Source organism: Balearica regulorum, chromosome 2 (genome assembly GCF_011004875.1).
Source record: "Balearica regulorum gibbericeps isolate bBalReg1 chromosome 2, bBalReg1.pri, whole genome shotgun sequence".
In the NCBI taxonomy this organism is placed as follows: Eukaryota; Metazoa; Chordata; class Aves; order Gruiformes; family Gruidae; genus Balearica; species Balearica regulorum.
In genome coordinates, this window is record NC_046185.1 from 24,662,581 (window position 1) to 24,674,767 (window position 12,187).

Here is a 12,187-nt window from a genome sequence, read left to right on the forward strand (position 1 = left end):
ATACTTTTGTCTTGTGTGTCAATCTGTGCTCTGCTAGTTCCTGCCAGTTGGTCACCCAGTGCTGTACCAGCGTTGCCGGCTCTGCAAGCCCCCAAAGCAGGGGGCTGGCATCCTGCTGACCACAGAGCTGTACCTACAACACGTTTTCTATGTTACCATCACACCAAGCGCTTTCTGCTGCCTGAGCCCTGCCCATCACTGTGCTTCATGTTGACATGAGCAAACTTGCTTGACTCTCTGCAGTGTGTGACAGAAAGGGCCAAGAAATTTCCTGAGATGTTTAGTTTATTTATGGACATTACCAAAGTTGTTCATTTGTTCCTTCATATGCAGATTAATTGGACTTTAGCACAAGTCCCATCCTTAGGACTCATTTGATATTATCTTACTCTTTATTTCATGTGGGATTTTTTTGTAATTAATTTGTAATTTTGAAATTTTGACCAGTATGAGATGTCTGTTTCTTTGATAAAGAAACATACATTTTAAAATATGTTATCATGTTGTGCTAATGCAAAGCAGAGTGGACAGGGCAATATTGTAGAGGCTGTGAAACCAGGAATACAGGGTGCAGCTGTATCCCTTAATCGAGTCACTTCATATCTACAGCTGAAACACCCAGGACTGAGATATCACAACAGCTCTGCATATGCTGGAGCTCATTCGCTTGCTATTGACAAGTGATAACATTTCATGGGGTGTCTCTAGCTACCGGTTTCATGCTTGGAAATGACATTGCAGTGAGTGATTCTGCATGGGAAGGTAGAAGAAATGAATTATCTTCCCAGTGGATTGCCAGTCTGTAGTGGAAGGAGGCAGCCAACAATATGTTGGTGCAAGATAGTGAGGGAACGAAACTGCAGACAATTTACTGTAACCTTTAATGTTAAACTATTGCAGAATTTTGGAGAATGAGATATAAAGCCATGGTAGTTCACCACTGTAGGAAAGATTTCTCAAAGAAAGGAATGAGCTATTACCTGAGATTAAAATGTAAATTAATATGACATATCCCAGTGTGATTTTGGTGGTAGTAGTTGTATCTTTTACAATTGTAGACATTTCCAGATGTCTCTGAACATAAAGGGACATTGATCAATCTAATTTGCCCAAACTGAATAAATTGCAAATATAAAAAACCAGAAAGAACTGAAAAGCAGTGGGAAGGGAAAAAATTCCATTGGTTATTAAACTGCTACAAAGAAGAGGTCACATTTAGGGTTGATTTTTATTTGGGCAGATTCCTTCTTCTTTACCTTTGCAATATACAAAGAAATGTTATATTTGTTTCCTCCATTCTCCGTTTCCACTTGTAACAAATACCAAGAAACCATTTTCCTAACTGTTATATCTTATCAAAATTCAGATCCACTTATTTTTTTTTTTTTTTTTTTTTTTTTTAACTGACCCAAAATATTTACCCTGGAAGACCCCAGAAACCACTTTAATATCTTATATTCCATTCCCATATATCAGCTGACAGTATCCATTTCATAGCCCAAACAATAGAGGTATCTGAAATTTTATTTAGTCTAGCAAACATTCCCTTAAGGAAGGGAAAGTAAAAATTATGTAGACAGCCAATTACAACAATAACTTCCCAGTAACACTTCCTACCACTTAGATACTTTCCTGTCTTCCAAAATTAAAGCCAGAGAAAGAGAACATCCTTTGAATTTTAGAAGAGTTCGTCATTTAGGGCAATGACAAACTGACCAAGACACATGCACATCATCTGCTAACAGTTGGGCAAAGCATAGTTTCAGCAGCAGGTCTTCCAATTTAAAACATCAAGAAATATTTTTCTCATGAAGTTTTGATCTCTTTTAGGTGGTGGAGGGTGGACTTTGCACAGTCTAGTTGGCAGTTGTTTTGAGGTATTGTTGAATGTGTATCTTTCATAAGTTAAGTTTTAAAATGAAGAAATTAAGCAATTGATAACAAAATCCAAATGTGTATCTGAACCCTAAGGCCACCATTCTGTTAAGCATTTTTTTCCAAATTTGGTGACAACACATCTCACATGGTAAGAGCTGACTCACACTGACATTGGGTACCGAGTACCTATGGTGTGCTCAGAGGAAATGTGCTTCGTGGTATGCTCAGTCATCTAGGGGACTCTCTGAAGATCCCCATCACTCTGCGTCTGCATGGAAAGTTTCCTTTGCTTGGAAACCAGGGTTTTGGAGGAGGATAAGGCAGACTGGAGTCTCTGCCCAGAACGGATTTGGGCTGTACCAATCACATATCTCCAGACCTCTGAGACAGGAAGCATCCTGAGTCTTAAAATAGATGGAGCCAACATCTATTATGCTCTGCTACCACATTTAACTGCATCCAACTGAATTTTGCACTTAAGCCGGTATCAATTAACTACTGAAAAGTTTGTGCTTCATCCTATTGAGCTGGGTGCTTCTGATGGCTGTTTCAGAAAGAATCCTGCACCACAGACTATGAATTGGCATGACACCAGTAGATTTTTTTTTCTTAGAATTAAGCTACAAAGACTATATTTTTCTTCTGACACAGTGGAAGTATTTCTGTGTGTGGTTGCAATGATGCAAGCTCTACATCTGTTCAGGGTTTTAAATAGTTTGAGAAGACAGCAGTTGTTTTCTTCAAGAAGAGAAATTGGTAAATTTGTAATTTAAAAATGGAGGAGTAATACATGTTTGATGTGATCATTAAAAAGCTTTTTATACTTAAAAATTAAAAATTATGTTTTACATGTAGCTTGGCTAATTTTAGGCTGCTGTGGTTTTTAGCTCATTGTCTTGCTTTTGCCTGCAGAAATAACCTGGGGGGAGGGAGGGAATCACGCGAGGCCAGCGGTATCAGAGATAATTTCTTCTGCAGTTTTCATCATTCTGTAGAGAGTTGTTTTACACTTAAGTTGCTTAGACTGACATTGTTGAGATCCCTTTGCATTTTTATATGCTCCTTCTAAATAGCTGTGGGGCAAGAAATTGCTATAGGCTTTGAAAATTGATATCCCTGATGGTGCTTTAGGAAAATGATTCTCAAATATTCTCGTAGAAATTTATTTCTCCCACTCACTGTAATCTAACATCTTTGTGGCCCAAGAAATTGGGATTTTGAGAACTCTGTTATTAATGAGAACTGGGAAACATTCACCAGACTAGTCTTTGAAATACTTTTTATGTACTTTTCTAGAGGATGCAACCAAAGGATTTTCAGGGTTCTTCCTTCTCTCTGCAGTGTGTATGTCCTATAATCCAGTTTCCAGAATTAAGCTCGCCTTAATGGTCTCTCTTTTGAGCAATTTCTCTGATATTTGGCTTTCTTGCTTATTAGAATATTGGTATTAAGGATGCAGAAAAATGTTTTGTCCACCACTTTTCCAGTACTAATATTTAATCATATTAGACACATTACATATTCAGTGTGCTGGATAACTATCAAGAGGTCATGCACCAGCTGACTAATTCTGTAATATCTTCCTTTGTATTCAGTGCACCATTAATATCTATCATATAAACTAAGAATAGGTTTGAGTAGTCAATTAGCTGTGATGATTTTGTTCCCAGATGTCTTGGGCTAGCTCTCTGTTTAACTCTGGCTGTGCATACAAGTATTCTTTTAAGTTTCTTCAAATTTGTGTTAATCCTTCCTAACACAGAGCTCTGGCCCTAAAGGAGATCCCACCAGGTCTAAATGTATGCATCCTCCTCCTACCTGAATCTTCTCCCCTGTGGACTCCAAAATGACCCACAGTAGGTCAGCAGACTGGTTTTCCTCAAGCTCCTGCCCTCCCCTTGAGCAAGACAGTACATCTGATATGTAGGCAGGGTAAGATGAAGGAGGTTTTAAGCTAATAGTCTCAGGGCAGGGCATTCTCAGTCATGAATTGTCTATATGCATACTCCACATGGAGACAGTACTACAGGCACTCAAAACCAGCTGTGATTTATCTGTTGGTGCCTGCAGAGTGCACATGGACCTGCTTGCCTTTGTGCTTTGTACATGGACGTTAGGGGCCGTCTGTGCTTCCTGTCCTTCTGTCCCCCCCAGTAGCCCTTTGCATGGGAGAGAGGCATTTTAGTCTGCTCCAAGACTATGAACACAGGTCCTTTGTCCAAACCAGCTCCTTTCCTTCTGAATATGCTTAATAGAAATGCTTGGGCACTTTTAAAATAATTTTTTCACACCATCCTTCAGCTAAACCACATTCCTCTCATGACTGGCAGCCTCATCAGTTCAGCATTTTTCTTGTCCCTCTTGTAGTGTGCAGCCTCTGGATCCCCTGTGGAAATACTGGTACTTGCCCAGGAAGACCTGCTCTCCATACTCTGCCCCCTTAACCTCCTGCTCATTTGAGCTGCAGTGATCAAATGTACTACCTGCCTCATCATCTCTCCAGACCTTCCTGACTATGCGGCAGACTACAATAGCTTGAGCTTGGGGATGGATTAAAGCATCTCCAAGTGCTTCTGTACTGGGATGGCCCTGAATCTCTTCAGCTTGGAAGGTAGACTGAGGGTCTGTCTGTATAAAGCATACTTTAAGGTCACATCCTCATAGCTTAAGCACTGCTCAACAGATTTAGTGCAAAATCAACTCAGTGAGCTTAAACTGCTTCATTAGATAGAGGCAGACCCTTAAGTTGCATAGAACAACATAAATGCTTAGTCTTGAAGTGAAATGTTTTACTTGTTGCACAAACTGGGAGAGGTGCAACCATTAGACAATAGCCTTTGAATCATGGCTAGTATTCCTCCTTTGGTATTTTATCCAGACCACCAGTGAAATGGATACAAAAGTATTCTGCAAAATGGGTGGTTTTAAATGTCTTTACATGACTGAATCAGTTAAGCTTAACAGAACAAACATTTGTGGCAAATATTAGATTTTGAGGTTTTATTGGAAATCTATTGGACAAGACAGAAGCAGTAAAAGCTCTCTATGCATTTATGAAGAGAGTACTAATCTATCTAAAATGGTACATAAAGCTCATCTAAGAACTGAAAAGAGGAAAAAGAAAGATATACTAATATTTGAAGTTATGATCAGTTATGAAAGGATTTATTTAGTGTAAGACCTGACAATAAAAATAGAGGTAAAAAGATGAAATTCATAAATAGCCTCAGTACCAGGAAAACAACTTCATAATGAAATGTACTAATTTTTGAAATAGTTTTGGGTAGGAAAAAAAAATGATGGGCACTCTTTCATTTGAGTTTTTTAAGGCTGGATTGGACAAAATACAGCAAATGCACTCTATAGATCAGTACGTATTTTCTATCTTTAACTTCTCCTGTTGTGTATTATCCCTTTCTTAAAGAAATAAACACACAATCCTAACTGCAGCTTTCATGTCTAGGAGGCAGAGGAGTTGTTTTGTGAGCTGGGTTCTCACCATTCAGTGTCTGCTAGTGGCAGAACCCACATATCACACTACTCTTTATTTCTATTTGTGCTGGAGAAAACCTACATATGGAGATAATCGCACACTATCACTCTCCTAGGAGAATCAGCATCTGACTAAGCTATGTGTAGCGCTATTACAGCCCTCCCTTAAAGCACTTAATTGCATATCATGCAGAAAATGGATATTTTCTACCATTTTTTCAATTTAAATTGAAAATCATGTGCTTCAGTGAATATATAGTCATTCAATATATAGTGAATATATATTCATTCAACAATGAATACAAACCAGTCTGTTTTATTCAGATGTATGAGAAGACAAGATTGTTTCAATATAACAATTAAGCTCTTGAACAAACTCCTTTTTCCCCATTTTCTACCCAACAGTTTTTATTTATCATGATTTTGTTGTAGTGCCAAGTCATAATATTTTTCATTTGAAATACTAACTCTGTATTTCCAGATTGAAGAGTTTCATGACCCTTTAGAAAGCCTCTTTCATATAGACACAAATATTTTACAGGATCTATTTACATCTCAATTTGTGGATATTAATATAAGCACGACACAATTAAGGCATGAAATGGACTCAAGGATTAGATTAGGATGTGTCGGTTCTGTAATGTTCAATCCTTAACAGATCATCTCCTAGATTTTCTGCCCTTCACTTGATCTAGCAGGCTATCTGCCACCGCTCTCAGTGGGAGTAGGATCTGTGCCTAGTTTTGAAAGTTTTACTTTAATAATTAGTTAAAAAGCTAAAAGTGTCCCGGTTCACCTGAAAGTATACAAGTCTTCCCAGACAAGCAGGGATGCAGCCTTTGCTTCAATGACTTAGGGGCTGACAGTTCAGGCTTAGAGTTGTGCACGCGTTGTATTGCTAAAACCAGCAGTTCAAAACCAATGAGGCTTCAGAACAATGATAGTTTGTTTTGCTGCCAAGCTGTTGCCAGCTTACATTTTGGCACAATTTTTTGTCTACATTTTTGTATTGTTGTATTCTATTGCTGACCAATTAAAAAAATAGAGACTATTCCTCACTCTGACACAAATCTCAATCTCTATAACTGTCTATAGCTCTTTTTTTAAAATAAAGCAGGCAAATGAATGAACAGTTGCAAAGACACATTAATACTTTTCCACACAGCAGTTTCCCAAGTTCCTCGGTCTGTTCATCCATAGAGTTGAACATAATGTTCAGTGATTTATTTCCCACATCAGTATAATGGTGGAGGAGGCACACAGCTTCTGTGACAGAGCGAGGACAAGAGGACCCTGGCGTGGGAAAGGGGTGGTAGGAAGTTAGACTCATGCTGCAGCAAAGGGGTGAAATTATGGTGACGAGGAAGCTGTCAAGGAGGAAAGCATGAGGGTGTTGAGGAGGAGAGGTGAGGAGACAGGAGACACCTCACTTGTGGTGTGAGGGATGGTGGGGAAGGAGAGGAGCACAACTGTTTTAGCAGGGCTGCATTTAGGAGCTGAATCTGGGTCACAGTAGGGGCTTTAACTCATATATCTGTCTGGTGGGCTTAGCTGTGGCCTCTGGCTGCCCTCCTCTGCCAAGGCTTCACAGACTCCTAGGATAACTCAGGTTGGAAGGGACCTCAGGAGGTCCTTAACCCAACCTCCTGCTCACAGCAGGGTCAGCTTGGAGGCTACTGGGCAGAGAGGAGATTGTGAGAGCAATGTGTTAGCCATCTAGCATATGGTCTTAAACTGCTTTTTCTGGAGGAGTTAATGTCTTAAGCAGCTAGACGCACCTGAGACTGTGGGCCAGCACCCAGAAGAGTTAAGGAAGAGGGGCAGAACAGCTGAGAGAGCTGTGCATTTCTCACCGGACTCCTGGGGTGCATGTTAGTGCCTGCCTTTTGTATGGTGGCTGGGGAAAACTGCAAAGCCAGAAGGCAGCAAAATGGGCAAAGGAGCTCCTAGGGCTCACAGGCTCCCTTCATACCCCTCCTCTTCTGGCCCAACATTTTCAGTGAGCCACTGTCTGCTTCAATACAGTCTGCCCTTGGTTTCTTTGATCTAACCTGGCTCATACCCACCCTGCAAATTGAAGAACATAGAAGATTATTTAAACGTCAAAATTAGGGAGCTTAAAACCCAGAAAATTATGAAAATAAAAATAAAATTTAAATATTGTGTTAGGCAGTCTGTAATAATAAGGTGGCTGTGCTGCCGTAACTTGCTTAAAATTCATCTCTGGAGGTAATAATCAGTTTGCCAGGCTGCTCATCAGCCATATATGTCCTCTACCATCTCATCAGTTCTATGTAACTCTTCTCTGCTTCTTTGCTTACATTTACCCCATTTGCTTTTCTTCTTCACTTGAATGCATATGAAGTGTTGGTGGCTTATCCACAGAGACAGTTGTATTTTGTGCCCAGAGTCTCTCCTGGGTCTTGCTCTCTTCACCTTCATGTTGCACCTCCCCTCCTACTTCAGTTTTTCCTCCAATCTCAGATGGTCTAATATATATGCTTAAAACCTCTCCTATTTTTAGATTCCTCTACATATTACACAGCATAAAGAACATTAATTATACATACATTCTGTTAAGCTCACAATCTCTTGTGCATTACCAGCTATCTCTGAAGAAAGAGCTTGCTGCATTTGAATGCATTATTAAAGTGGATGCTGAGTGACAAGTTTCATTATCTGGATGCATTCTTGTGCCTCTCTATGCCCACTGCCAGCCTCAGAGATTGTGATCCCCCTAAGCTGCCAACTCCAGAGAAGCAGGCAGTGGAATTTTGGGCATAACTCGCCTTACCCCAAATTGGATGCCAACAATGGAATTGAACCCTAAATTGCATTTACTAGATGTCCACTGAATGCAGAGAGCCCAGACAAGGGGGTACTAAAAAAAAATAAATCACTGAGGCAACAGTTCATTAAGCAACAGGTCTTTGCTGTCGTGGTGATTGCCTAGGTGGGTGGGCTGAGGTGGGGTTTGGGAGAGCTATGACAGCGGGGAGACACAGCAGTAATTAATTCCTGCACTATCTTGGGTTACTGCTGCTTCTTTCCTGTTTTTTGTCCTCACTCTTTTCTAAACCTAGGTAGCTCTGCTATTACCAGTGTTGCCTGGATACCAGTGTCTTTTCTCCAGCAAAGTTGTGACAGAAACACTGAATAAAGAAAACCATGTCAGGCAGCTTACTTTCAGTGAGGCATTTTCAGTTGAAGATTCTTTTATTGCACTTACTTGTTTGCACAGTTCTCCACCACTCTTCATACAGTTTAAATTCATGACTTAACGCTATATCTGATTTTCTACTGACTGTATAACACAGACATGATGCTGAATTCCAGTTCTTTGTTTACCTCTTGGTATGAACCTCTCTAGATTTATCTAGAGTACATCTGCTAGCTAACCACAAATTAATTTTTCCACCAGAACAATAGAGATAATGAGGCAAATATGGTTGCAAAAAGGTTGAACCATTATTTCAAGAATAAACCAAGAATTTCATGCTGTAGGCAGGAACAGAGTTTTGTTACAGGACCCCATGATTTAGGTTCAATGTGTCCCTTCACTGTCTCTCCTGGGCAGAGTCTTTCTTTGAGGTTTCTAAAGAAATCGCACATTACCAGTGCACCTCTCCCAAAGGCCTTTCCCCGTCTCTTTTACAGAGGAGCTATTCAGCCTCTTTTGCATTTCCTTAGAGGCAGATGCTCTAGTGTTGTGTGCTGGAGTAGAGCCATCTGTCCCAGGTGGCCAACAGTCTCACCCATCTTAAGTCCAAACCCCTCCTTCCCTCTCTAGCACATGTCCATACTGAGCTGCTTACCAGAAATCCTGGCCTGATCACTACTGCTGCTCACTCACCCACTCCTGCCCTTCCAGGAGAGGCAGGGCTAGGAGCTAGCGCAGGGGAGATGCGAAAGCTGGACAAGGGAAAGAGTTTCCCAGGAACAGGTGGTCATTTCCAGGGCACACTCCCATTTTTCTCTTTCCTCATTACAAGTCAGTCTAGAAGACCGTGGGCAGTGCTCCTGTGTGGTACGTATGTTGGTTCTTCCACCTGCTTATTTGCAGACAGTATGACCACTCTATTAGTTCATACTAAATACTATACTTTTCTGGTGGCTTTCTTCCTCTTGATTGTACTGTCACTACTTTTCTTATAAGCCTCTAATACATTGAAGTCTAAGGAAGCAGAATTTTATCCTTCTCTGAGCCAATTTGCCTTGAGCAAGTCCATATAGTGAGTTGGTAGCAAAATGGGGAGTGGAACAGTAAGGCTGATCAGTGCCCAGCTTTCCTGACACTTCCACATATGGCTGAATCAGAGCAGTTTAAGCAGAGTCTGCGTGGGAGATGGGAAGAGTATCGCATCCCTCAAGCACGTAAGAGCCTGCTGGATATGTTTAAAATCTTAAAAAACCTGAGTGTTGGTTGGTTGCTGGAATGGACTCCTGGCTGGTTATATTATGGTATGGTGCAAAAACAACAGCCATGATATATATATATATATATATACTTGGCCCAGCACGGCTTTTTGCTATAACACTTGATATTCTATCAAATATAAAAACCTGTCTTTATATTTCTGTTCTAGGTAGTGCATTTATTTCTGTCTTATTCCTAAAGAAGACCATGAGGGCTGCTGATATATTGGGTAAGTAAGCATTTGCTAATGTGGACATGTGTGTCGCCATATGCTTAGCAAGCTGTAACTCACACGCAGCCCCTCACCTTCACACTCCCACTTTCCTGAGCAAGTGTTTCGAAGCAGACTTTCAAAATTGGAAAGAAGTGACAAAAGGAGACAAAATCTTCAATGCATGTGGAAAAGGCTGCATTCCCAAATCCTCTGCTCTTATAACCCTAACTCATTCCTTATGTGTCCTTATTGCTCAAATTTATTTTAATTGTCTATTTTTGCCTCTGAGGATGTATTTAGTATTATCTTTATGAGTACAACACAATTTTAATAAAAACAGTGAAGCTATTGAGTTATTCATTCAACTATAAGATTTTTTTCTTGCTGCATAGGCATTGCACAAAAATTCCAGCTCAACTAAAAGTGACTACTTCCCTTTTGGTATTAATTTTATCACTTCAAAGAGCAAATAATCGTGCTGTCAATGTTTTGTTGGGAAACACGGTCTTCACTGTAAAAGCACGCCATCTTTTTGTCTGTGTCCAAGATTTTTTTGCATATCAAAACTGCCCTGCTGGAACACAGTAATAGTGAGAGACAAGTGTATTTCAGGGTTTGAGCTTCACACAAGCCATCTCGGCTGGGATAGCGCACCTGATGTTGCTGAAGGGCACATGGTATTTCTGTGGGGTTCCTAGTGTCTAAGCTTGATTGTCCATACTATAGCGACAGCATCCCGGCTGTTCTCATGAATGTTTTGGAGAGATTTGTTCACTATTGTTCCAGGAATACTATATAATATTATTTAGGTTTGGGATCCAAGTTTGCCAGCTCAGCTGCTACATTCAGAATCCCCGCTCCCTCGACTGATCATGTTTCCCTTACGGCCTTATACATTGTGTGTTGCTTTAACTAGTGTTCAGCAGTGATTTATTTTATTTCTGTGAGTTCGACTTTGCAAGAAGGATTTAACAATGTTGCTACATTCCATAGGAATGAGCTGTATGATGGGAAATATGGTGATGTTTTTGCAAGAACATAAATATAGAACAGTTCTGCTTTTCCAAAGGAACTGTGTGCAATAGCTGTGCCAGCAAAGTCCTCCGGATGTGCTTTGTTTTGTATTCCTGAGCCTTGTATTCCACACCAATTTATAGGTTTGCCAAGAATTTTAAAGATTACTTGAAAAAAAAAATTGATTAGCTAATATCTTCCTTAATCCAATACAGTTTATGAGCTCAGGATCGGCTTAGTTCTATCTTGATACCTCAATGAACATCTGTGTTTGTCAGCTGGCCGTCCACAGGGCAGAACTTCCAGATTTTTATTAAAAGCACAATAATGCAAGTTCGACCTTGAAAAGGGGCCCTGGCAACCTAATGGCTGAACAGTCTTTTGCAAATCAACCTTTTATAAAGCAGGTCATAGGTCTGCGAATACAGCAGGGAGTGGCGAAAATATTGGCTTCATGACAGCTTCACATAAGCATTGGACTGGAACATATCTGTTGCACTTCATGTTTCCAGGGCAGGTCCATAGCTGGTGCAGACTTTGGGAGAGTTGTGTTTATTTACACTGGTTAATGATCTAGCTGTCTGCCTCAGTAAGCAACTTCTCCTTTCAGTTTAGGATATGTTTATGTGACCTGCTTTCTGCCTGTGAGAAATACAAAGGATCAATTCTCCTTTGTCATGCACTTGGTATTAGAACTGAGAATATTTGAAAATGCATTGCTGAGTTGGAACCCTAATTCATGAGGCTTTACTGACAGCATTTTTCATATTTCCAAAATCCTTTGAGTCTTTAATAAAAATTACACTAGATAAGACCACAAAGGCAACCCAAGTACCTAATCCCAGATCTGATTAAACGGACTTAAATCTTCTTCTAAAAACTGTTTCCAAGTCAGCTGGAGAGCAAGGATGACCATGATTAACAAATATTGTATTACCAAAATAATGTGTCCTTTTCTTTAAAGGCGGAACACTGGCAGTAACAGGGACATACTTGCTGGTGACGTTCTCTCCAAATGTACCCCAAGAACTCACAGCAAGACAAGTACAGAATTACTTAGTGAGCTGGCCTTTTTTGGTATATTCGGTGAGTATTTGGTTCATGCTACTCCCTAAATCAGAAAAACTGGGGTTCTTGGGCTTTTTGCAGCATGATGAATTAGTGGCAGAAAA

At 40.2% G+C, this 12,187-nt stretch overlaps 1 protein-coding gene across 1 annotated transcript in view; it reads left to right on the plus strand.

Moving 5' to 3' along the window:
• The window catches only part of NIPAL2 (NIPA like domain containing 2), a 50,808-nt gene that overhangs the window by 19,889 nt on the left and 18,732 nt on the right, over positions 1-12,187 (plus strand). The window contains exons 4-5 of the mRNA XM_075747087.1: positions 9,957-10,016; positions 11,980-12,101. Coding sequence (XP_075603202.1) covers positions 9,957-10,016; positions 11,980-12,101 — 182 coding nt within the window. The remainder of the gene's footprint in view (positions 1-9,956; positions 10,017-11,979; positions 12,102-12,187) is intronic.